Here is a 26,445-nt window from a genome sequence, read left to right as displayed (position 1 = left end):
AAACGCCGTTTAAGAAAGCAGTTTTGACATCCATCTGCCATATTTCGTAATCGTAATATGCAGCGATTGCTAACATTATCCGAATAGACTTTAGCATTGCAACTGGTGAAAAGGTTTCATCGTAATCCACACCGTGGACTTGCCTGTAACCTTTTGCAACCAATCTAGCTTTGAAAACTTCAAGTTTCCCATCCTTGTCCTTTTTCAGTTTGAAAACCCATTTGCTTCCAATGGCTTGGTAGCCATCTGGCAAATCGACCAAATCCCATACTTGGTTTTCAGACATGGAGTCTAATTCAGATTGCATGGCTTCTTGCCATTGCTTGGAGCTAGGGCTCGTCATAGCTTGTTTGTAAGTCAAAGGTTCATCACTTTCAAGTAATAGAACGTCATAGCTCTCGTTCGTCAAAATACCTAAGTACCTTTCCGGTTGAGATCTATATCTTTGCGATCTACGCGGGGTAACATTTCTAGATTGACCATGATTCTCACCAGATTCTTCTAAAGATCTCTGAGTTTCATCCTGAATGTCATCTTGAGCATTCTCTAGAGTTTGTTGTTCGACTCGAATTTCTTCGAGGTCTACTTTTCTCCCACTTGTCATTTTGGAAATGTGATCTTTCTCCAAAAAGACACCATCTCGAGCAACAAACACCTTGTTCTCAGATGTATTGTAGAAGTAATACCCCTTTGTTTCCTTTGGATAGCCCACAAGGATACATTTGTCAGATTTTGGATGAAGTTTGTCTGAAATTAATCGTTTGACGTATACTTCACATCCCCAAATCTTAAGAAAAGACACATTTGGAGTCTTTCCAAACCATAATTCGTATGGAGTCTTTTCGACAGCTTTAGACGGAGCTCTATTTATAGTGAGTGCTGCTGTATTTAGTGCATGTCCCCAAAATTCTAATGGAAGTTTGGCCTGACCCATCATTGACCTGACCATGTCTAGCAAGATTCTGTTCCTCCGTTCCGACACACCGTTCCATTGTGGTGTTCCTGGAGGAGTCAATTCTGATAGAATTCCACATTCTTTCAGATGGTCATCAAATTCATAGCTCAGATATTCACCGCCTCTATCAGACCGCAGTGCCTTAATCTTCTTGCCTAAGTGATTCTCTACTTCACTCTTAAATTCCTTGAATTTGTCAAAGGATTCAGACTTATGCTTCATTAGGTAGACATAACCATATCTACTGAAGTCATCAGTGAAAGTGATAAAGTAGCTGAAACCACCTCTAGCATTTGTACTCATTGGTCCACATACATCTGTATGGATTAAACCCAATAGTTCATTTGCTCTTTCTCCAACTTTAGAGAAAGGTTGCTTTGTCATTTTGCCAAGTAAACATGATTCGCATTTACCATAATCCTCTAAGTCAAATGGTTCTAGAATTCCTTCCTTTTGAAGTCTTTCTAAGCGTTTCAAGTTTATATGGCCTAATCGACAATGCCACAGATAGGTGAGATCTGAATCATCCTTTTTGGCCTTTTTGGTATTTATGTTATATACTTGTTTGTCGTGATCTAATAAATAAAGTCCATTGACTAATCTAGCAGATCCATAAAACATCTCTTTAAAATAAAACGAACAACTATTGTCTTTTATTAAAAAGGAAAATCCCTTAGCATCTAAGCAAGAAACTGAAATGATGTTTTTAGTAAGACTTGGAACATGGAAACATTCGTCCAGTTCCAAAACTAGCCCGGAGGGCAACGACAAATAGTAAGTTCCTACAGCTAATGCAGCAATCCGTGCTCCATTTCCCACTCGTAGGTCGACTTCACCCTTGCTTAACTTTCTACTTCTTCTTAGTCCCTGTGGATTGGAACATAAGTGTGAGCCACAACCAGTATCTAATACCCAAGAAGTTGAATTAGCAAGTATACAGTCTATAACGAAAATACCTGAAGATGGACCGACTGTTCCGTTCTTCTGATCTTCCTTTAGCTTTGGACATTCTCTTTTGTAATGGCCTATTCCGTCACAATAAAGACAGCTTGATGTGGACTTGTCCTGCTTTGATTTAGCATTGCCCTTGGACTTTCCACTTTTCTTGAACGGTCTCCTTCTAGCCTTGAGTAAATCTTTGGCTTCACAGTCCAGTATTATTTCAGCCTTTCTGACAAGGTGAACAAATTCTGCAACTGTTTCTTCTCTTGGTTCACTTAGGTATAGTTGCTTGAAGCAACCAAACCCACTGTGTAGTGAATTGAGCAAGATAGAGACTGCCATCCTTTCGCTTATTGGTGTTCCTAGTAGACTTAGGCGATCAAAGTATGAACGCATAAGATCCACATGGAACCTCAGTGGGACGCCTACCCTCTGTTTAGTGCGAAGGAGCTGAACATGTGTTTCTTGGACCTCCATCCTATAACACCTGTTGGGAGAACTAACCTTTAGACCAGACATTGATTCAATCAACTCATGGACGTTCAGGTCCCTGTCCTCCGTGCTTCCACGACAGATATCCCTCAGATTCTTGATGAGCATAAAAGGTTCATAGGCTACAAACCTTCTAGCCCAATCATCAGGGATATTGTTCAGCATGACACTCATAACCTTTTTGAGATCCGCATCCCAGGCGTAAAATCTCTCAGGGGTCATGTCTTTGGCATTGTAGCTTGGCATGGGATGTGACAGTACATACTCAAGTCCATTGAGTTTGACTATTTCAACTAGCTTAGCTTCCCATTCAAGAAAATTTGCCAGGTTCAGCTTGACCATAAGCTCAGAACCTATGATGATGTTTTGATTGTTGTTTGCCATTTTAAGAACTACAATTGAAAAGAATAAACAAATAAATAACCATTCATAGTTTCTCTTAATAAACTTAAATTCTAGCATACATGCATAATTCAATGTTTATTAAGCATTTTATTCAAGTTATGTGTTCCGGCAGGTGTGAATAAAATGATTCCAAGATCCTAAAATCATTGAAGAACTAAGCACAGTTTGTCGACTTAATCCTAAAACATCTTAGGTAAGCAAAAGCCTTTTGCTAATAGTCTAGAAACTATTCTTGGTTGATAGGTACGTCTAAGAACTTATTAGGTAAACCTATCGATTTTGCCACGACATAAAAGGACTCCTTACTTATATCGTTGAGTTTCACCAAAACTAACATGTACTCACAATTATTTGTGTACCTTGCCCCTTTAGGACCAATAAGTAACACCTCGCTGAGCGAAAACTATTACTAGATTGATGTAAAGGATATCCAAGCAAGTGTATATTTTGGCATGGCACCTTATAACTCAATTTTTAAGTTTGGAACTTAAGGCTCTTACTATGTTGGTTAGATTTTAAGTGAACTAAAATCCTTAATCATGCAACATAATCAAGCTTTTGATCTCATGCATTTTAAGACATATTTAAAAGCAATAAATAACTTAAAACATGCATAAGATAAATGTGATCTAGTATGGCCCGACTTCATCTTGAAGCTTTAACTTCAAAGTCCGTCTTGAAAATCTCCGTGGGAGGCACCATTTTCTTCAAATAGGATAAGCTATAATTAAAACTAATTACAACTATTTGATGGTACGCAGACCATATTTGAATTGAAAAACAACTTTGGTACTTTAGACCAATTACATTCAAATTAATGGTACGCAGACCATATTTTCTATACTATTTGGGCCATACTAGTCACTTCATAACCTGGAAAACAGTACATATACAATATATACCATTCACCCATTCATTATCATGAATGACCCACATAGCTGGTTAGTAAAACACATTATGCATCACGTAAACATTTGCAGCAATTAATCAAGGGCACCAATAATCTACCAATTATTCAGTCCTTATTTATTCTAATCAAGTTGTTTTAACCTTAAGGATTTGTAGACCTAATCAAGAGTTTTATGACTAAAAAGGGCTCCCACTCAAACCAATAAATTCATATGCTTTACTAATTTTAAACATAAAAATGTATTTCTAGTCTAACCGGAAACATACAAATTTAATTAAAATTTAAAGCTCATATTAAATTTATAATTGAATCCAAAAAGTTTAATTTAATTTCAGTCGTATTTAAATTAATTCATGATTTTAATTTTAGTAAAATAATTAGAATAAATAAAATTTATTATAATTACAATATTCAAAATTAAAATCCAAGAAAATAATTTAAATTATTAATTTTAAAATTAATTAAAATTACGTAAACTGAAAATTTCAAATTAAACATTCAAAACGATCTAATCGCAACGCAAATACCCTACGCATCACACGCCCATGGGCCACACGCACACAGCCATCGCTGGCCATGTGCGCGCAGCCCATGCGCTCGTCGCATAGCTGCTGCTTCTACCCTTCGCAAGCCATCACACGAGTTGGTGCTTGCTGCACGCGCGCCAGCGCTCGATGCACGCGAGCCATCGCTCGCTGTGCGCGCTCGCCAGCGCTCGCTGCGCGCGCTCCAGCGCTCGATGCACGCGAGCCATCGCTCGCTGTGCGCGCTCGCCAGCGCTCGCTGCGCGCGCTCCAGCGCTCGATGCACGCGAGCCATCGCTCGCTGTGCGCGCTCGCCAGCGCTCGCTGTGCGCGAGCCATCGCTCGCTGCGCGCGAGCATCGACGCTGGGCGCAGCACTCGTGGCACGCGAGCTTGCGCTCGCTGCGCGCGAGGCTGCGCGCGCTTGCGCGAGGCAGTGCGCGTTGTGGCGCAGCTCGCTTGCTGCCCACACGCGACTGCCGTGCCTTGCCTTCGCCCATGCCCATTCGTCCAGTGCTCGTAGCCCACGACACAAGGCAGGGCTGCTGCCTTGTGCTCGTGCACCATGCCCTTGCTCATTGCATTCGTGCCGCACGGGCGACGAGCTCCTTTGCTCGTCGTCGCATGCCCGCACTATACAACACCCCTTAAGGGTAACACGTAGCGTCCATTGCTTTGTCCGTGCAAGTTATATGAACGAATCGCATAAAATTTAAAAAATTTATATTTAAAATTAATGACAAATTAATAAGTAATATTAATTTCATAATTTTAGGGCGAAAAATTTAAAATTTATTATTCAATTGATTTCCGATTAACATGGATTCAAGTCTAGGTCAAAAAAATTTAAAATTTATCATAAATTTACAATTTTTATGGTGGTTTTTAATCATAGGTATCTAATTAAATTATAATTAATTATGAAAATCAAATTAATTCTAAATTATTCTAATTTTCAACAAATTAATCATAATTACAAATTAGATTGCATAATTAACAAGGCTAGGCATTCAAACTTGTTAAACATATACAGTAGGTCAATCAAAAATTCAAGATTTATCAACAAGAATTGCAAATATTTCATTTAACATCTTAAATTTACGAAATTTTGCATTCGAAAAACTAAAACCTTCGAAAAGTCATAGTTAAGCTTCGAATTTGAGAATTCTGGGTTCGGCAGAAAATTACTATTTTTGTCAAAATTTTAGAATGCCTTTTACATGCGGAATTGACACAAAAATCACTCGATTCGGATGAGTAACGAAGAAACTGCCGAAAAACTGCTTACGTATAATTAAATAAACGCAATTTGCAATTAATTAACAATTACGAAAATTAATCACCCCTTTTAATTCTTGAAAATTTGTAATATTTAACCATGTTCATGCAATTTAGATTATGAAAATAATAAGAGGCTCGTGATACCACTGTTAGGTTATGATACATATGACAATTCATAAATCATGCGGAAAAACCATTTAGTCAGGAATACATTTACTCTTTGTTGCGTGCCTTCCCTAGCTGCGCCCGAACCGAACAAGAACAAGTCTTTAGGACTCCAAGTGTCGTCCCTCCGTAGATAGTCCACAGCACGTCCGGATCCGCCTTAAGATTGACCAACTAGAATCGCCCTTAAGGTACTAATAATTTCGGCACTTTTAGGCAAGGTATGTGACTGAATTTTTCTCTCAAAAACTCACTTTGAATACTTGAAAACTTGTTATAAATTGTGAACCCAGGCCACATATTTATAGGGGTATGGAAAGAGAATTGGAATCGAATTAGGATACGAATTAATTAAATTAGAATCACAATAAAACTCTTATTTAATTAATTTATCAAATAGAATTAGGAATTTAATCATTAAACGAATCCTGTACGTTTTAGGTTTCGTATGTGAACACAAACACCCGTGCAAGCACAGCGGCCCACGAGGGGCGCCATGCGCGCGCGCGCACAACCCGATCATCGCAGCCCACGACTGCCGCGGCCTTGGGCGCGCGCTGGGCCTGCCTTGCGGTGGGCCTGGCGCAGCCTTGGGCTGGCGTGTTGTGGCGCGCGTTTCCCTTGCTGGACGTGGGCCTGGCTTCGTGCTGGGCCTTCGTCTAGCAAGCTCGTCCGATGCTAATTCGTACGACGCGCTTCCGATTAATTTTCCGATTCCGGAATTCATTTCCGATACGAACAATATTTAACATTTCCGATTCCGGAATTATTTTCCGTTTCGAACAAATATTTAATATTTCCGTTTCCGGAATTATTTTCCGATTCCGATAATATTTCCGATTCAGACAATATTTCCGTTTCCGGCAATATTTCCGATTCCGGCAATATTTCTATTTCCGATAATATTTTCCGATACGTACCATGTTTCCGTTTCCGTAAACATCTACGACTTGGATAATATTTATATTTTCGATACGATCCATATTTCCGTTTCCGGCAATATCATCCTTTCCGGAGTATTCTTTTCTTGCCTGTGACGATCTCAGCTCCCACTGAAACCAAGATCCGTCGATTCCGAATATCCATAGATGGAGTATTTAATGCCATTAAATACTTGATCCGTTTACGTACTATTTGTGTGACCCTACGGGTTCAGTCAAGAGTAAGCTGTGGATTAATATCATTAATTCCACTTGAACTGAAGCGGCCTCTAACTAGGCATTCAGCTCACTTGATCTCACTGAATTATTAACTTGTTAATTAATACTGAACCGCATTTATTAGACTTAACATTGAATGCATACTTGGACCAAGGGCATTATTTCATTCACATTTGACTTAGAGGATTATGGTAAATGCGAATCATGTTTACTTGGCAAAATGACAAAGCAACCTTTCTCTAAAGTTGGAGAAAGAGCAAATGAACTATTGGGTTTAATCCATACAGATGTATGTGGACCAATGAGTACAAATGCTAGAGGTGGTTTCAGCTACTTTATCACTTTCACTGATGACTTCAGTAGATATGGTTATGTCTACCTAATGAAGCATAAGTCTGAATCCTTTGACAAATTCAAGGATATTCAGAGTGAAGTAGAGAATCAATTAGGCAAGAAGATTAAGGCACTGCGGTCTGATAGAGGCGGTGAATATGAGCTATGAATTTGATGACCATCTGAAAGAATGTGGAATTCTATCAGAATTGACTCCTCCAGGAACACCACAATGGAACGGTGTGTCGGAACGGAGGAACAGAACCTTGCTAGACATGGTCAGGTCAATGATGGGTCAGGCCAAACTTCCATTAGAATTTTGGGGACATGCACTAAATACAGCTGCACTCACTATAAATAGAGCTCCGTCTAAAGCTGTCGAAAAGACTCCATACGAATTATGGTTTGGAAAGCCTCCAAATGTGTCTTTTCTTAAGATTTGGGGATGTGAAGTATACGTCAAACGATTAATTTCAGACAAACTTCATCCAAAATCTGACAAATGTATCCTTGTGGGCTATCCAAAGGAAACAAAGGGGTATTACTTCTACAATACATCTGAGAACAAGGTGTTTGTTGCTCGAGATGGTGTCTTTTTGGAGAAAGATCACATTTCCAAAATGACAAGTGGGAGAAATGTAGACCTCGAAGAAATTCGAGTCGAACAACAAACTCTAGAGAATGCTCAAAATGACATTCAGGATGAAACTCAGAGATCTTTAGAAGAATCTGGTGAGAATCATGGTCAAACTAGAAATGTTACCCCGCGTAGATCGCATAGATATAGATCTCAACCAGAAAGGTACTTAGGTATTTTGACGAACGAGAGCTATGACGTTCTATTATTTGAAAGTGATGAACCTGCGACTTACAAACAAGCTATGACGAGCCTTAGCTCCAAGCAATAGCAAGAAGCCATGCAATCTGAATTAGACTCCATGTTTGAAAACCAAGTATGGGATTTGGTCGATTTGCCAGATGGCTACCAAGCCATTGGAAGCAAATGGGTTTTCAAACTGAAAAAGGACAAGGATGGGAAACTTGAAGTTTTCAAAGCTAGATTGGTTGCAAAAGGTTACAGGCAAGTCCACGGTGTGGATTACGATGAAACCTTTTCACCAGTTGCAATGCTAAAGTCTATTCGGATAATGTTAGCAATCGCTGCATATTACGATTACGAAATATGGCAGATGGATGTCAAAACTGCTTTCTTAAACGGCGTTTTAACAGAAACTGTGTTTATGACACAGCCTGAAGGTTTTGAGGATCCAAAGAATGCTAAAAAGGTATGCAAGCTAAAGAAGTCAATCTACGGATTGAAGCAGGCATCCAGGAGCTGGAATATACGTTTTGATGAAGCAGTCAGTGACTTTGGTTTCATCAAGAACGCAGACGAATCTTGTGTATACAAGAAGGTCAGTGGGAGCAAAATTGCTTTCCTAGTATTATATGTCGACGACACATTACTTATTGGAAATGACATTCCTATGTTGAACTCTGTCAAGATTTGGCTTGGGAAATGTTTTTCGATGAAAGATCTAGGAGAAGCACAGTACATATTGGGCATCAAGATTTACAGAGATAGATCTAAAAGGATGATTGGACTTAGTCAAAGCACTTATATCAATAAGGTGCTTGATAGGTTCAAGATGGCGGACTCCAAGCGAGGCTACCTACCCATGTCTCATGGAATGACTCTAAGCAAGACTCAGTGCCCAAAAACACTTGATGAGGGTAAACGAATGAATGGGATTCCATATGCTGTTAGGTTATGATACATATGACAATTCATAAATCATGCGGAAAAACCATTTAGCCAGGAATACATATTATTTACACATAATCATTTAGCATAGTTTAGATGCATACTCTTTGTTGCGTGCCTTCCCTAGCTGCGCCCGAACCGAACAAGAACAAGTCTTTAGGACTCCAAGTGTCGTCCCTCCGTAGATAGTCCACAGCACGTCCGGATCCGCCTTAAGATTGACCAACTAGAATCGCCCTTAAGGTACTAAAGATTTCGGCACTTTTGAGCAAGGAATGTGTCTGAATTTTTCTCTTAAAAACTCACTTTGAATACTTGAAAAACTTGTTATAAATTGTGAACCCAGGCCACATATTTATAGGGGTATGGAAAGAGAATTGGAATCGAATTAGGATACGAATTAATTAAATTAGAATCACAATAAAACTCTTATTTAATTAATTTATCAACTAGAATTAGGAATTTAATCATTAAACGCATCCTGTACGTTTTAGGTTTCGTATGTGAACACAAACACCCACGCACGCACAGCAGCCCACTAGGGGCGCCATGCGCGCGCGCGTACAGCCCGAGCATCGCAGCCCACGACTGCCGCGGCCTTGGGCGCGCGCTGGGCCTGCCTTGCGGTGGGCCTGGCGCAGCCTTGGGCTGGCGTGTTGTGGCGCGCGTTTCCCTTGCTGGACGTGGGCCTGGCTTCGTGCTGGGCCTTCGTCTAGCAAGCTCGTCCGATGCTAATTCGTACGACGCGCTTCCGATTAATTTTCCGATTCCGGAATTTATTTCCGATACGAACAATATTTAACATTTCCGATTCCGGAATTAATTTCCGTTTCGAACAAATATTTAATATTTCCGTTTCTGGAATTATTTTCCGATTCCGATAATATTTCCGATTCAGACAATATTTCCGTTTCCGGCAATATTTCCGATTCCGGCAATATTTCTATTTCCGATAATATTTTCGGATACGTACCATGTTTCCGTTTCCGGCAACATCTAGGACTTGGATAATATTTATATTTCCGATACGATCCATATTTCCGTTTCCGGCAATATCATCGTTTCCGGAGTATTCATTTCTTGCCTGTGACGATCTCAGCTCCCACTGAAACCAAGATCCGCCGATTCCGAATATCCATATATGGAGTATTTAATGCCATTAAATACTTGATCCGTTTACGTACTATTTGTGTGACCCTACGGGTTCAGTCAAGAGTAAGCTGTGGATTAATATCATTAATTCCACTTGAACTGAAGCGCACTCTAGCTAGGCATTCAACTCACTTGATCTCACTGAATTATTAACTTGTTAATTAATACTGAACCGCATTTATTAGACTTAACATTGAATGCATACTTGGACCAAGGGCATTATTTCCTTCAGTCTCCTACTTGTCCTTAGGGACAAGTGTGCATTTCCTAATTCCTTTGTCGCTCGATGCTTGCTCTTGAACATAAGGTAAGAGTTGTCATCCTTATTATGTCCAGAGGTGTTCCTCGTTTTCAGAGTTCAACTGATCAAATAAACAGATAATCATAGCCTATGATTCATCCGAGGACGGCCATGCATTTCACAGTTTCTAGCTCTCCGAGTGGCCTTGTACAACTTTTAAGCATCTCATCCCGATTTATGGGAGGACAATCCCAATCTTGCGATCTTGAGATTAGACTTCGTTTGATAGGTGATTACCTGAGCGTTGCCTTTATAGCCTCCTTTTACGGTGGGACGGTTGGTCAACGTCAAAGTAACCAGTTCTCAAACAAGTAATCTCAAATCACTCAGGTATTGAGGATTTAGTGTCTAATAATTTTAACGGATTTTTCACCAAATGCCCCTGAGGTTTACTTTAATGCACCAAATACCCCTAAACTTTCCAAAATGCACCAAACACCCCTGACGTATGCAATAATATCATTAAATGCCCTTTTGTCTGACGGACGTTAACCCTCCGTTACCATGTTTTTACCTTGTTGCCCTTACTTGTCCTTTCTGGCGCCATATCAAAAAAGAAAAAAAAAAAAAAAAAAAAAAATTCAAAACCTAACTTCCCAACTTCTTCCTCGACATTTCTCTCTGTTCTCTTACACCATTAGAGAGCACTTGAGTACCAAACCAAAGAGAGAGAAAGATCGAAATTCGCTGGGATTTGTGTAAAACAACTCGCAATAGTTAGTCGAAGTAAATCCCCACGAAAAGATCGACAATTTGGTCCAAAAATCTGCAGTTTTCGCGAGTCCTACAAAAGTGGGTGCAAGGAGAGCAAAGGACTGGAATTTGTGGCTTCAACTTCATCAAAATTGTGTCAAGGTTAGTTCACTCAATTCGTTTCTTGTTCTTGGTGCTATTTTTTGCGAATTTTGCTTTGATTAGGGTTAGGGTTTTGCTAAAATCGTGATTTTTCCATGAGATGGGTTAACTTGAATTTTGGGGTGTTAATGGTAAAACATAGTGTCTGGTTGTGCTTTGTTGTTTTGCCTAATGATTTAGTTCATTAATTTGAATTTTTGTGTTGTGTTTATTGTTTGTATAGGATGGTCGCAATTTGGTTGTTATGTCATTATAATGATCGGAATTTTGATGTGAGGGTACAAGATACTGATGAAACGAACTACATGGATTTGGTTGATGACTTGTTTGATGATTCTATTAAGCAAGATGTTCTGATTCCCGATTTATTTAGATTGTTTTATGTTAATCCTAGTACGAATAAAAGAGTAGAATTGTTGAATGATGTTGGTTTGATGGGCATGTGGGGTTTATTTAAGCGCAATAATACTGTGGAAATATGGATAGAGAAGGCAAATGAGAAGGAAACTTCAATCCAATTTAGGACTGCAGTTAAGAAAAGGAAGGATAGGAAGGAAAGGAAGGCTGCAGAACTTAGAAGGAAAGCTGAGGAGTTTGAGAGGGAGAGGGAAGAGGAAAGGAGAAGGTTAGAAAGGGAGGCTGAGATTCAAAGGGATTTGGAGGAGCAATTGGCAAACACAGTGGCAGTTGAGGTGCCTGTGTATGATGTTGAGGATTTAAGCGTAGAGTACGTACGTGTTTACAGCTCACAACATGCTGACTGCCTTTCCCCGGGAGGTTCCCAACCACCAAATACACAAAAAGAGCCTTCACCACCACCAAGAGAGCCCTCACCACCACCAAATGTTCCATCACCACCAAGAGAGCCCTCACCACCACCAAATAATCCATCACCACCACCAAGAAGTCCCTCACCACCACCAAATAATCCATCACCACCACCAAGAAGTCCCTCACCACCACCAACCTCACCACAGACACAACCACAGCAACAACAACAACAGACAGAACATCAGCAACAACAACAAACAGAACATCAACAACAACAACAAACAGAACAACAGCAACACCAACCCACAGAACAGCAACAACAACATCAAACAGAACACCAGCCAGATCAGACACCCCCTCCTAACAGGGCTGAGTTAAACAAAGGGAGGGGTTTCAGAATTTCCAGAAGTCATGCTAAGAAGACGGGTGAGTTTGTTCCTAAGAAGAGGGGGGGAAGGCCTGCTGGTTCAAGGGTGAGGAAACCCACTGCATACAATGTGGAGGAAGAGGAGAAATGGGATGATGAGAGTGATGATGAAAATTTTGAGGAGAGTGAGAGTGATAGTGAAACTGGTTTCAACTCCGACGATTTCATTGACGAAGAAATTGAAGAAGATGAAGAACAAGATGTTCTTAAGGAGGTAATTTCTGAGAGAAGTTTTGAGGATCATTTAGATGGGAGTAATAAGCTGGATAATTTGTATGCAAATGGGAAAGTTGTGGGAAGCATGCCATGGGGGACTATCAAGTTGAAACCATGGATGATATTCCAAAGCAAGACACACTTCATGGAGGTCTTCAGAGACTTCTGTATTCAAGAGGGATTTGCTGTGAGTGTTGAAAAGGCTGATACAACCAGATTCACTGCAATGTGTCTGGTTGAGTCATGCAATTGGAGGATCCATGCCTGTGTGTTGTTGGATGGGGTCAGTTGGGCCATTAAAACTCTTGTCAGTGAGCACAAGTCTTGTGGGAGACTTGAGGAGAATCCCATGGTGACATCTCAGTGGCTATGCACCAAACTACTTCCTGACATTGAAGCAAATCCAGAAATCCCAATTAAGACACTTCAAAGAAAGGCATTGGGGATTTATAGGGTACAAGTGAAACAGAGGTTGATGTACAAGGTGAGAAGCCTCGGGAGGCAGCAAATTTATGGAGGTTTTGATGAGTCATATGCCCTTTTACCATCCTATGCTGAAATGATCAAATCTACCAATCCTGGGAGTTATGCCTTGGTCACTTGGACTGCAGATTCTGGTAACGTGACACCCCGTTTCAAGGCTTGCTTTTTCTCCTTTGCTGCACAAGTTAGGGGTTTCTTAAGAGGTTGTAGGCCTATCATAGGCATTGATGGTGCACATTTGAGTGGATACTATAAGGGAATTCTCCTCACTGCAGTTGCTATCGATGGGAATAATGAAATTTTTCCATTAGCCTATAGCATTGTGAGTACGGAGAGTATGGACACATGGTCCTATTTTTTCGGAAGTTTGAAGGCTTTGTTTGTTCAACATGGGTGCCAGAGGGATGACTGGACTTTTATTAGTGACAGAATGAGGGTAATTACTCCTCCCTTTCTTGGTTTTTATTATTTGTAGTATTGTTTATATTTTTTTCAGTTTTCTGGTTCACTTCCCTAGTTATTGAAACTTGGAATTGTGTTATGCAGGGAGTAGAATCTGCTTTGTATGATGTTTTCCCCAAAGCAGTCAGGAGGGTCTGTGCTCAGCATCTGTATACCAACTGCAGACAAGCTGGATACAGTGGCACAGCCTTCCATGACTTGTTCTGGGTTGCTGCTGATGCATACAATCCATATGTCTTCAACAAAGCCATGGAAAAGATTGGCAAACTCATCCCAGAAGCAGTGGGATATCTTGACAAAGTGCCTGAACAGTGGTCCAGACACAAGTTTGATGTTGGGGTCAGTTGTGATCACAACACCACCAACTTTGTGGAATCCTTCAACGCGTGTACCAAACCCTTTAGGGATCTTCCTGTTTTGTCACTTCTTGAAGGTAATCCTTTACATTTTATCCTATTTTTGTGTCATTGGAACTTATTTATTTAGGTTTGTATTCAAGTGTCCGAGTCGGGTTTGTGTTCAAGTGTCCGAGTCGGGTATGTTTTCAAGTTTTCGAGTCGGGTATTTATTTTGCATTAAAATGTGTGATGCCAATTATTGTATTCTGTTATGTTAGAAATAAGGTCTTGGTGCATGACGAAGATCGGGGCCAGATTTGATAAAGCTGTTGACATTGGACCCGATCAATTGACGCCATATGCTACTAAGGAGCTTGAAGAGAGGAGTGCTGACTCGAGGTTCTGTTATGCAACTAATGCTGGGGGGGTGAATTTGAGGTTTTAGATGGTCATGTGAAGTTCCCTATTAGGCTTGCTGCTAGAGTTTGTGGTTGTGGGAAATGGCAAGGGTGTGGTATACCTTGCAAGCATGCTATTAGGGTAATATACCATCAAAGACTCAATCCTACAGATTTTGTTTCTCCTTACTTCAAAGGGGCAGCCTATAAGCTCACATACTCAGAGCATATTCACCCCATGCCTGACTCAACACAGTGGCCTACATTTGAGCTACCTAGGATTCTTCCCCCACTAATGAGAAGGGCAGCTGGCAGACCAGCCAAGCAGAGAAGAAGAGGTGCTCATGAGAAGAAGAGGGGGAAAAGAAACACCACTGTCAAGTGTGGGAAATGCAAGCAAATTGGGCATAACTCAAGAACCTGTAAAGGAGGTTCCACTGCAAAACAGAGGAAAGAATCTGCTGCAGCTGCTGCTGGTTCTGCTGGTGCATCAACATCTGGTGCTAGGAAGAGGAAGGCTCCAACATCTAATGCATCGAGCAGCAAGAAGTCCAAAGCTGCATAACTAGAAGTAAGCTTAGGATTCAGTTTAGTATTTCTGTTTTAAAGCTTAGGTTTATTTTGAAAAACAACTTAGGTTGTGGCACATTTTGGCATTTTTTTGTAAAGCTACCCACAACTTGATGTTCGGTTTATTTTGGAAACAAACTATTTCAGTTACGAGTTCAAAGACTTGCATATTATTGATAAATGAAATTCATGTGCTCGTGCCATTACAACCATCATTGTTTGTCTTGATTACTTCTTTACTACAAACATTAGACACAAAAACATTACAATTCCAATTTTAATTGCTGCAGCTTGGAATTTTTTGAGCTCTTTCACTCTTTTCTTCAGTTTCTTCAGTTCGTCACTTATATTGTCGTTGTCTTCCGATGTTCCCTCATACTCTATATTGCTCTGTTGCTGTTGGTGTTGTTGATTTTGGTGTAGAACACTTCCTTTGCACCACATAAAATGGTTACAAGGATCACACTTGTAATATAGCCTCTGTGGATTTTTGGATGTCTCGGAGCTTTTTATTGCACATTTTTTGGAACAAATAGGACAACATTTGTTTGGAACAAGTATGTATTAAAACAGATTGGATGATGATGTATTGGAACAAGAACTCATGCTGTGTTGTTGTTCTTGCTGCTCTGTTGTTGCTGCTTCTGTTGTTGATGCTTCTGTTGTTGCTGCTTCTGTTGTTTGTTATTGTTGTTGTTGTGTTGTGTTGTTCTTGCTGCTGGTGTTGTCTATTCTTGTTGTTGCTGTGTTGTTCTTGCTGCTGGTGTTGTGCTGTGTTGAAGTCCTTGCTGCTGCTGCTATTGGTGTTTGTTCTTGTTGCTCTGCTGTCTTGTTATTCTTGTTGTTGCTGCTGCTGCTGTTGTTGTTTGTTCTTGCTGTTGCTGCTGCTGGTGTTGCAGGGTTCTGCTTGTTGTTGGTGCTCTTGTTGCAGTGTTCTGGTTGTGCAGGTGGGGGTTTGGGGTGGACTGTTTGTGCAGTTGGGGGGGTTTGGGGATTAGGGCAGTGTGGTGTTGTTGTTGGGTATGGTATATATAAGGGAAATTAGTGTATGGGTGACTGCAACGGCTATATTATTCAAATTCAACGGCTAGTTTTTGGAAAAAAAATTACCAAACCTCAGGGGTATTTGGTGCTTTTTACCAAACCTCAGGGGTATTCGGTGCATTATGTTTTAACGAACTAACTGCCTAACGGAGGGTTAACGTCCGTCAGACAAAAGGGCATTTAATGATATTATTGCATACGTCAGGGGTGTTTGGTGCATTTTGGAAAGTTTAGGGGTATTTGGTGCATTAAAGTAAACCTCAGGGGCATTTGGTGAAAAATCCGTAATTTTAATGAAATTTACTTATGACAGATTTTCATCTCTTACAGTAAAGTTTCATAGGTCTTGTCCGATACTAGTCTTCCCAAAGTAAGTATCTATGCAAATGATTATGACATTGCCATGTCCACATAGTTCCAGAAACAGAACTACTAGTCATCTTGCATTCTAATCGTCTGACGTTTTCTATGCGTCCAATTTTATAGAAAACTCCGACTAGGGACCATTTTCAACCTTTGACATTCAAGTTCACTTGATAGACATTTCTTAGTCACAGGACTGGTCCTGACAGTCTATCTTGAATATATCGTCAAATTGAAGGGACTCATCATTTAATAAACCACAAATTAAATGGAAAAATGAATTCTCTTCATTTATTGTGAATGATTAACCAATAATGTTTTACAAAGATTTAAACTCTAAAACTTTAAAACATTAAACAGAGACATCAAAGCCATTCTCCAATATGCTTGATTCCCATAGCTGCAGTGTGCGAGTTGTGCTTCGCCTGCGGCAGAGGTTTAGTCAATGGATCTGATATGTTGTCATCAGTTCCAATTTTGCTTATCTCGACTTCTTTTCTTTCAACGAACTCTCGTAGAAGGTGAAATCTACGAAGTACATGCTTGACTCTCTGGTGGTGTCTAGGCTCCTTTGCCTGTGCAATAGCTCCGTTATTATCACAATACAGGGCTATTGGTCCTTTAATGGAGGGGACTACACCAAGTTCACCTATGAACTTCCTTAGCCATATAGCTTCATTTGCTGCTTCATGTGCAGCAATGTACTCCGCTTCAGTTGTAGAATCCGCAATGGTGCTTTGCTTAGCACTTTTCCAGCTTACTGCTCCTCCGTTGAGGTAGAAGACAAACCCAGACTGTGATCTGAAATCATCTTTGTCGGTTTGGAAACTTGCGTCCGTATAGCCTTTAACAATTAATTCATCATCTCCACCATAGACCAGGAAGCCATCTTTGTGCCTTTTCAGGTACTTCAGAATATTCTTGGCAGCAGTCCAATGCGCCTCTCCTGGGTCTGACTGGTATCTGCTCGTAGCACTGAGTGCGTACGCAACATCCGGGCGTGTACATATCATAGCATACATTATTGAACCAATCAATGATGCATATGGAATCCCATTCATTCGTCTACGCTCATCAAGTGTTTTTGGGCACTGAGTCTTGCTTAGAGTCATTCCATGAGACATGGGTAGGTAGCCTCGCTTGGAGTCCGCCATCTTGAACCTATCAAGCACCTTATTGATATAAGTGCTTTGACTAAGTCCAATCATCCTTTTAGATCTATCTCTGTAAATCTTGATGCCCAATATGTACTGTGCTTCTCCTAGATCTTTCATCGAAAAACATTTCCCAAGCCAAATCTTGACAGAGTTCAACATAGGAATGTCATTTCCGATAAGTAATATGTCGTCGACATATAATACTAGGAAAGCAATTTTGCTCCCACTGACCTTCTTGTATACACAAGATTCGTCTGCGTTCTTGCACTACTACAAAAATGGGCAAAGAGACCCCTTAGAAAAGACCTCATGTTCGACATAACGGGTCTCTTCAATATAAGAGATCCATTATTATAGATAACGGCTCTCTTATTGCGCCAAATAGCCCATTTAAAATGAGAGGGAAAAAATAAGAGACCCGTTATCTTATTTAACGGGTCTCTAGTGCATAAATAAAATTATTTAATTAATATAATAAAAGAAACAAGAGACCTAGTACAGTAGTTGACGACTCTCTACATTTCAAAGACCCACCACTCCCGTAAAATAATGTTTAAAAAAAAATTTAAAATTGCAAAAGACCTGTCATTTAAAACAACAGGTCTCTACTTTCTTCATGGCGCCAAACTTTTCGCCAAACTTTCGCCCAACTTTCACCCTAGTTATTTGCCTCTTCTTCTTCCCTGGACATACGAACAAGTAGGGCAACGAAACACACAAACCGAAATCACCACCACCGGCGAATCTATATACAACCGGAGAAATACGTGACGGTTGGCGACTTCAACCACCACCGGCGACCTCAACACAATCTCTAGCAATCTACGAATTCAGGTTTTTGTTCTCATCTCTCTTTAATTTTTTTTTTCGAATTTTTGAATTACGTGTGTGAATTTTGAATTCAATTTATAATTTCTTCTACAAGTTAGGTTCTGTTTCCTGAAATTTTCTGTTTCAATTTCATCGTTCTGTTTTTGCCCTGAATTTCTGAAATTTTATTGGTTTTCCAGTTCATGTTGAAAGTGTTTCGCCATGGTTGGTTGAATATTGTTTTTGTAGAGTTTCTTGGCATGAGTGACACACTGAATTGATCTTTGGTATTCATGGTGTGCACCCAGTACAGAGTCTACAGACTCAATTTTTATTTAGGTTTTCTTATTTTGTAGTTTAAGTGTCAAGGCACACCTTCTGACCTTCTATCTTTGGTGTTCATGTTTCTATTTAAGTGTCAAGTTTTCTTATTTCTGAGTATCAAGTATCGAACCAGGGAACACAGTCCAATAGTCTGAGACGAACGTCGAGTCCAATAATCTTTGAACGTAGAGCATGATATCTTTAGGTTTTGGTTGCTTTCTTCTATCTGGTTGGTTTAGAGTGCTGCTGTATCTTTTTCTACTAATGATGAAATAATTTAATCATCTTTGAGGAATTAAAGAAAATCACAGATTAAAACATTTTTGTATGGATAGGGATAGATGTGCAAGTAGGAGTACACATTACCCTGTACACCTGGCAGAGTGTTGAATGGGGTAACATCTTTCTTTTTCTCCATTTTTGTCATTCGAAACTGTATGTGCTTGGAAATTCACTCTCATATTCGTTCTGTTGGCTTCCCTGGGTACCTTACTGTAAGTTGTCTAGTCTAGTCTGCTAAAAAAATTATATTCAAGTTTCTAGATTATTTTTTTAATAGCTAGTTTTACAGATTGTTTCTTATTAGTTGTTTGTGTTAATTTATGTGCCAAATTACTTTTAAAATTTATGTTGACCTAGTACGGTACAATAAGTGTATATTAGTGAAAGTCTAACATGCGTGACTATACTATACAATATGTTTTCATTTCCAATGGTTGGTGTGTAGAAAATAGAAATGGATCGAAGTTGGATTTCAACAAAAATTCCGAGTGACCCATAATATCAAGCAGGTGTAAGGGAATTCATTAAGTTTGCTGTTAAGAATGGTGGAGGCCGCTCCAAGCTACGTTGTCCTTGTATCATGTGCCATAATTTCTTGCATAAGAGACCCGGAGAAATTCTTAATCATTTATCTAAATGGGCATTTGATAAAACATATACATGTTGGATTTGGCACGGCGAATGCAGGGACGAAACAACGGTCGGTAACTCTGAGGCTAATGTTTGTGAAGGTCATAATACGAATGAGGGAGATAGGTTAGAGGAAATGCTTCATCAAGTTGAGGAAGCTTTTGATGAAGACCCTTTCACATTTGAGAGCTTGCTAAATGACTCCGAAAAGCCTCTCTATGAAGGCTGCACTAAGTATACAAGGTTGTCTGCAATAATAAGGTTGTATAACATGAAGGCGAGCCAGGGTTTGACTGATATAGACTTTAATTTGATACTGGAAGTGTTCAAAGATATGCTTCCAGATGATAATGTCCTTCCAAGTCGTACATATGAGGCAAAAAAGACATTAAGCCTTATGGGTTTACCTTATGAGACAATTCATGCTTGCCGTAACGATTGCATGTTGTATAGAAATCAAAATGAGTCATTAGAGAGTTGCTCGGTTTGTAATGCCTCGAGGTACAAGAAAGAGGAAGGACGAGTCCCTGCTAAGGTATTATGGTATTTTCCAATAATACCGAGGTTTAAAAGGCTATTTTCTAATGCGAGAGATGCCGAGAAGTTGACATGGCATTTTGATAGTCGAGAAGATGATGGATTTCTTAGGCACCCCGCTGACTCACCACAATGGAGGTTTATTGATGGGAAATTCCCCGAGTTTGCCAAAGAAAAGCGTAATCTACGCCTTGCTTTGTCTACTGATGGGTTCAATCCATTTGGCTCCTTGAGTAGCACTTATAGTACTTGGCCTGTTGTTTTGATTACCTACAACTTATCTCCCACACTTTGCATGAAAAGAAGGTATATGATGTTATCATTGCTAATTTCTGGTCCAAGACAGCCTGGTAATGACATCGACGTGTATTTGGCTCCTCTGATCGACGATTTGAAGATGCTTTGGGAAACAGGTGTAGAAGTGTTTGATGCATATCGAAATGAGAAATTTAATTTGAAAGCAATGTTGTTCTGCACTATTCAAGATTTTCCGGCATATGGTAATTTGTCTGGGTATACAGTGAAAGGGAAGGCAGCATGCCCCTTATGTATGGAGCAATTTCCGGGACATTGGTTGAACGGATCAGGGAAGCATGTGTTTGATAGTCATCGTGTATTTCTGCCATGTGATCATCAATATCGTTACATGAAAAAGGCCTTCAATGGGAAACAAGAATTTGGAGAGCGTCCAAAGATCATGTCTGGTGTAGAGGTGTTTGAGAAGATAAAAGATATCCAGATCACATTTGGGAAGAAACATCGAAATTTTCTTTCTAAGCAAGGGTTTAAGAATTGTTCAAAATTGTGGGGCTTGCCATATTGGAGATTTCTTTTCGTGAGACATTCTCTTGATGTGATGCATATTGAGAAGAATGTGTGTGATAGTCTAATTGGTACATTATTGAACATCCCTGGGAAGACTAAAGATGGCCCGAAATCTAGAGCTGACTTAGAGACACTTGGGATCAGACAGGAACTCCATGTTGTTGAGAAGGAGAGTGGTCGAAAATACTTGCCTCCTGCTGCGTATACACTGTCTAGGAAAGAGAAAATCGAGTTATGTGAGAGCTTGGCAGGAGTTAAAGTGCCACAGGGGTATTCTTCTAACATTCGTAGCCTTGTAAACATGGATACCTTGAAGCTTGTGGGCCTTAAGTCTCATGATTGTCATGTCCTAATGCAACAATTATTACCCGTGGCTATTCGTTCAATTTTGCCTAAAAATGTTCGACATGCCATTATCTGACTTTGTTTGTTTTTTAATGCAATTTATAGTAAAGTCATTGATCCTAAAGATTTGAAAGCTTTGGAGGAAGATATTATTATAATTTTATGCCAATTAGAGATGTACTTTCCTCCATCGTTTTTCTTGGATAGTTAAAGCTGATTGGGTTAAGTTCGTGGATTACTGCACTTCTGAGGAGTTCAAGGTAGTATTGTTGTAAATCTCTTAGAAGCGACATAATAAATGTTTAAATTATGTTGAAATTAATAGGCAGTTTACTTATGTTGCAATTTTTCATTTGTACTAACTTTATTTGTCAAAAAATTTGTAGTTATTGAGTGAAAAGAATCGTGAGAGGGCAAAGAAGAAGACCTCAAAATATAGAGGAGGTCGACTTGGGTATCAACATTTTGAAGAACAGATAGTAAGATTTACTTATATTGTATATATTATTAAGGAATATAGTGTGTGATGTTCAAATTTCTCACTAGATACTAACAACATAAATCTAAATTGATTTTCTGCAATATTAGGAACAAGATCTTGAAAAGCGGGGAGTCCATGTGTCACACGTGCCTCGACATTTGACTTGGATTAAAGCTCATTCTCGTCTCAAAAATGGAGCTGTAACTTTCGAAAATCCCACCGATCAAGAAATTTATGAATCAATAGTAAGATATTTACACAAGACTCTTCAAAAAACCTGCTTATTTTTCATTCAACTCCTGTGAATAAGTACCGCATCAATTCTCAAATTGCAGATGGCATTGGAGGCTCAAGTTCAAAGAGGTTAAATAGTTGCTAATGGTCGAGATGATATCTTAGCAAGAGCATTGAATAAGCGGGAACATGGTGGTTCAGTGAGGGCCGTTGGATCAGGCATCACAAACAAATAGTACTTTGGGTTTAACAAACCAACTGCACCTAGTCAATTGCATACTGAAATGAACAAGATGAGGTAAGAGATGGGAGTTATGCAAAATAATCAAAATATGTTTATGTCTTTCATGATGTCATGCTTAACCCAGGAGAAATTGAGGTCGTTCGTGGCCACTTGTGGTCAATTTGGTAGTTTTGGTGGGCATAATGGTCAGTTTGGTGGTTTAGGTGGGCAGGCGGGTCAGCTTGGTGGTTTAGGTGGCCAGGCAGGTCAGTTTGGTGGTTTAGGTGGACAGGCAGGTCAGTTTGGTGGTTTTGTTGGACAGGCTGGTGGTGTAGGTGGGCAGGCGAGTCAGCTTGGTGGTTTTGTTGGACAGGCTGGTGGTTTTGGTGGGCAAGCTCAGGTTAGTACAGGTGGCAAAGGGTCTGGCCAGGCTGTTTCTGGTGGTGTTCGCAATGGGTCTGATGGTGTTTATGGCGATGGGTCTGGTGGTTTTGGTGTCAATGGGTCTGGTGTTCGTGGTGGGAATATGATAACTACTACCCTGTTAAACAACTCAATTGATCATGGATTGCTCAATATTCCATTTACACAACTGCTAACCGAAGGTATTGGAGAACAAGGCAACGAAGGTCATCAGTATACCCATATTTCTTCAGAGGCTCGATCTCAGCATGATGCGTACATTGCATATGGTTCTGAAACAGAAGCTCGGAAAACGAGAAATCCTTCTGTGCATCAAGAGCATCAGGTTCAAACTGAGGTCGAGGTGTACCATGTTTCTTTGCCTCACGCAGACCCTACTAATCAACATGAGGGTGTAACAAGCCATGCACAGCAGAGTAATCATTTGGATATCACAAGTAAACATACTTTTCCTGAGGTATTTAGCATTTAATATTTTATTCCGTCAAAGTGATATCCTTCAATATGTATTTGTATAGTATACGCTCACGAAATTTGATTATGTTCCATAACTTGTATTCATAGGGCTGGAGTGATTGTTGTTTGGCTATTGAAGGCGGCGACGAAGGGCTTGTAATAGTTGCTAATGGACAGGTCTACGTACAAAAGACAACAGAAGTGATCAATAATCATGGACTATCAACGCCACCTGGTCACTATCGAGTCAGTATCACAGAAGATATTGTGCCTCATGCTAGCTTGCCATGTCCAAACGACGAATTACAGTATGTCTGTGAAGCTAAGAACAGTTATACATCTTGGCCAATTCACTTGATTCTTCCAAAAAAGGTATTATCATTAAAATTTGATTTTTTCGGAGAATTCGGATTAGATTATCTAGATATGCTACTGTTGGGATTAGATTATAATTGATATGAACTGTTGGGATTTTATGCTGTTCTGCCTTGTAAAATCTGTGTTCTTGTGAAATCAAGTCTGAGTTTCTGATGTACAAGTAACCATGGTTTGTTGCAACATAGATCATATCCTTGCGGGCGAATTTCAAACAGCGTACATATTCACTCTTGCTGCACCAGAAAGAATAAAAATTCAAGAATACATTGAACAGTTCTAAATGAATGAGAAAGTAACAAGAATGAATGGCAGTTTTCGGTCATTTTTTATAACTAAATCCAGCTACTAATTAGTAATTATCTCAGTTTTGGAGCAAGTCTTCTAAGTTGGTCTGGAACTGACAAGGGAGGAGGGGAGGATACAACCCCAAAAAAGTTTTTTAAAAAAAAGTAAAGTGAACTCTGCCTCTCTTCCCTCGCCCTGATCTACCGCCATTACAGTGCTACCCAAAATTCTCCTCTTCTTAGTTGGTAAGGAGTCTTAGTGAAACATGATTCGCCAAGAAAAAAGAGTTAAAAGATAACTTGGTTACTTGGTTTCAGATATCTTAATTAGTCATCTAGGTTTTTTATTCAGAAGAGTTTTAATATTGCAGCCAACCTCTAATCCGATTCTCCATGGTATAAACTCATCTCATAAACTTATCTTAGTTTGGAAAATGACTGAACTGCATATATAGCAGTACAGATTTGACAAAATCAGTACACAACACTGAAAAAATTGAACTCATTTCTACCAACAGTTACCTCTGATCTGTATTTTGTAAATTCTCGGATTATTTTGAAATTTTGTAAATTCTTGGATTATCATTTGATGTATGTTGTTCATATGAAAAAGGCCAACGCGCACCCGGAAAATGAGGTGACCACTCCGTCCCCACGATCGACATCATCCCAAGGATCAACTACTCACAAGTATATTATCACTGCCGATGATCTTGAAAAGGTATCTACTAGATGGTTGCAAATTTTGAAAGATCAAGCTATGGGAATGAGAAAGAAAGGTGAAACCATCTCCTTCAGTATCCCAAAAGGTGTATTTTTTAATGAACAACCGTTAGATGTTTTGCTTGACTATGAGGACATGCTTGATTGGTGTTTCCAAAAATCGATTGGAGCAGCCCACTTGAATATTTTCATGAAGTAAGTACTTGTCCTTTTTTAATTCTCTAATTAACATTTAGAGTTTCTTTGTTCATTAACTTGTTTCATGTCCTACTTTTGATGGGATAAGGAACTTGAAAGAAAGATGTCAAGACGAAGGAATTTCGGGTATGTATGGATTTTGCGATAGTAATGTTCTATCTCCGTTGAATCCAACAGTGGAAGAGGAAGATCGGTGTGAATATTTAGTTCGTGCCTTTGGGTGCAACAAGGGAAAGAATCGTAATCAACTATTCTTTGCACCTTATAATGAGAAGTAGGTGCAATGCGTATTTTCTAATTTTATTTTCTTTTGATTCTGAAGATAGTTAAATTTGTCTTTATTCTATTAATATGCTATTATTTTCTCTTATAATTTGTGTATATAGTCAGAACTGGATGTTAGCAGCCATTAGCCCTTGGAATGCTGTAGTGTATTGGTTGGATCCGGCTGGAGCAGGAAAGGAGATCCCTGAGTTCATTAAAAGAGACATCAATGAGTATGTGTTAACCATACTTGTCAATTTTCCTTGTCAATTTTCCTTAGCCTCCTGTTTCTTCATAATGGATATCCATTAATATCGAAAAAGAAGCTCATTGAGCTATCATTTTTTTTACGCAGGGGAATTAGAAGATTTAGCATTCTCTATCGAAAAGATATTAAGAAAGTAAAAAGGAATCCAAAAATTGGGTGGATGCAACCAGAGGTATTTCATCTGTGTTCTCTATAATACTATGATGTAGTACATTAATACAATAACTTAACTTACCTGATGTATTACTGTATTTCTTTTATTCCTTATATTGTAGTGTCCTCGTCAACCTCAAAACAGCAATGACTCCGGATACTATGTGTGCCGTTATATGATCGAGATTTTAGAAAAAAGAGTTCTATGGGTGCCTGACCAGGTATCATTTCCTATCATTGCTATTACCTGTGAGTTTGAAGTAAAAATGACTAACAGCTCTAAACTAGCTTTAGACTGCTATAGTAGCAAGCATACAAGATAGCATTATGGCGAAAACAACATCTAAAATCACCTGTCCTTAATTACTCGGATTCCCATACCTTGATTTGCTGCTAAGCCTGCTGTGTCCAGTCTGATTACCTGAAGGAACAATAATTAGATCATGCAGGTACAAAACAATGCAGAGTTCAGGAAATTTTAATGTATCCCAAACTCACCAACTTAGTATGCGTAAAAGGGAACTTCAGATTAGTAACCCTTCTTTTTTCCCCTTAATCTGTCATATTAGTAACCTCCTCTGTGCATTCTATATCAGCCCTAAGGAAAGACAGATGAAATACCTCTCAAATTCAATGGATTTTTACACATTTATTCTCAGATGCCTAAATCTAAATCTATCCTTTATTTTATCTGGAAATTTACTTACTCCGTACTAGATGGCTATCCTTACAAAGTTACAAATAGATATAAAGGTAAAACCGTTCTCTGTTGCTTCAATTTCCAATCACAGTTAGCTTTTACAGAGCTGTAAATAATAGGATACCAGAGAAAAGAAGAGAACTAGAAATGTGCTGGGATCAATTAGGTTGAGAACTCTGATTACAGAGCGGACAAGCAAAAGAGATCAGACAAAACGCAGATTAAAAGTTGATTAATAGTGTCAATGATTGAGGGTTTTGAAACTCAAGCGCGCATTGACTAATACTGTATAGAAGTGGTTTATTACAAAACAAACTTCTGAGATTAATATCAAACGCAAAATCATTATCCGATTGACATATACGTATCTAATCAAACCCAAAAAAGCGAAAGATGTATGATTAAGGACCTTAGATAATTTTTTCTTATATATAGTCAG

General features: G+C 39.4%; 1 protein-coding gene and 2 long non-coding RNA genes across 4 annotated transcripts; 2 read left to right on the top strand and 1 right to left on the bottom strand.

Annotated features, from left to right (window-relative positions):
• Positions 1-10,749: 10,749 nt before the first annotated feature.
• Positions 10,750-11,660, top strand: LOC130462036 (uncharacterized). The gene is made up of 2 exons (XR_008922150.1): positions 10,750-11,239; positions 11,463-11,660. It is a non-coding gene; the product is annotated as an uncharacterized lncRNA (long non-coding RNA).
• A 2,282-nt stretch (positions 11,661-13,942) lies between these two features.
• On the top strand, positions 13,943-15,160 carry LOC130462040 (uncharacterized). The gene is made up of 2 exons (XM_056830372.1): positions 13,943-14,031; positions 14,215-15,160. Exon 2 carries the CDS (start codon positions 14,573-14,575, stop codon positions 14,897-14,899), a length of 327 nt encoding a protein of 108 aa, XP_056686350.1. The 5' UTR covers positions 13,943-14,031; positions 14,215-14,572; the 3' UTR covers positions 14,900-15,160.
• Positions 15,161-24,957: 9,797 nt separating this feature from the next.
• LOC110799772 (uncharacterized) lies at positions 24,958-25,906 on the bottom strand. 2 transcript variants are annotated; one of them, XR_008922262.1, is made up of 4 exons: positions 25,805-25,906; positions 25,688-25,727; positions 25,389-25,553; positions 24,958-25,090 (listed from the first exon to the last, which is right to left on the bottom strand). It is a non-coding gene; the product is annotated as an uncharacterized lncRNA (long non-coding RNA). The 2 variants fall into 2 exon arrangements; XR_008922261.1 differs by lacking the exon at positions 24,958-25,090 and having other exon boundaries at positions 25,315-25,553.
• Between the last annotated feature and the right edge of the window lie 539 nt (positions 25,907-26,445).

The sequence above is a fragment of the Spinacia oleracea genome, chromosome 5 (genome assembly GCF_020520425.1).
Source record: "Spinacia oleracea cultivar Varoflay chromosome 5, BTI_SOV_V1, whole genome shotgun sequence".
Lineage (NCBI taxonomy): Eukaryota > Viridiplantae > Streptophyta > Magnoliopsida > Caryophyllales > Amaranthaceae > Spinacia > Spinacia oleracea.
This window is presented reverse-complemented; position numbering and strand designations above follow the sequence as displayed.

Bases quoted from the DNA above. Each gene is read 5' to 3' on its own strand.
- LOC130462040 (XM_056830372.1), top strand. From the start codon at position 14,573: ATGCCTGACTCAACACAGTGGCCTACATTTGAGCTACCTAGGATTCTT.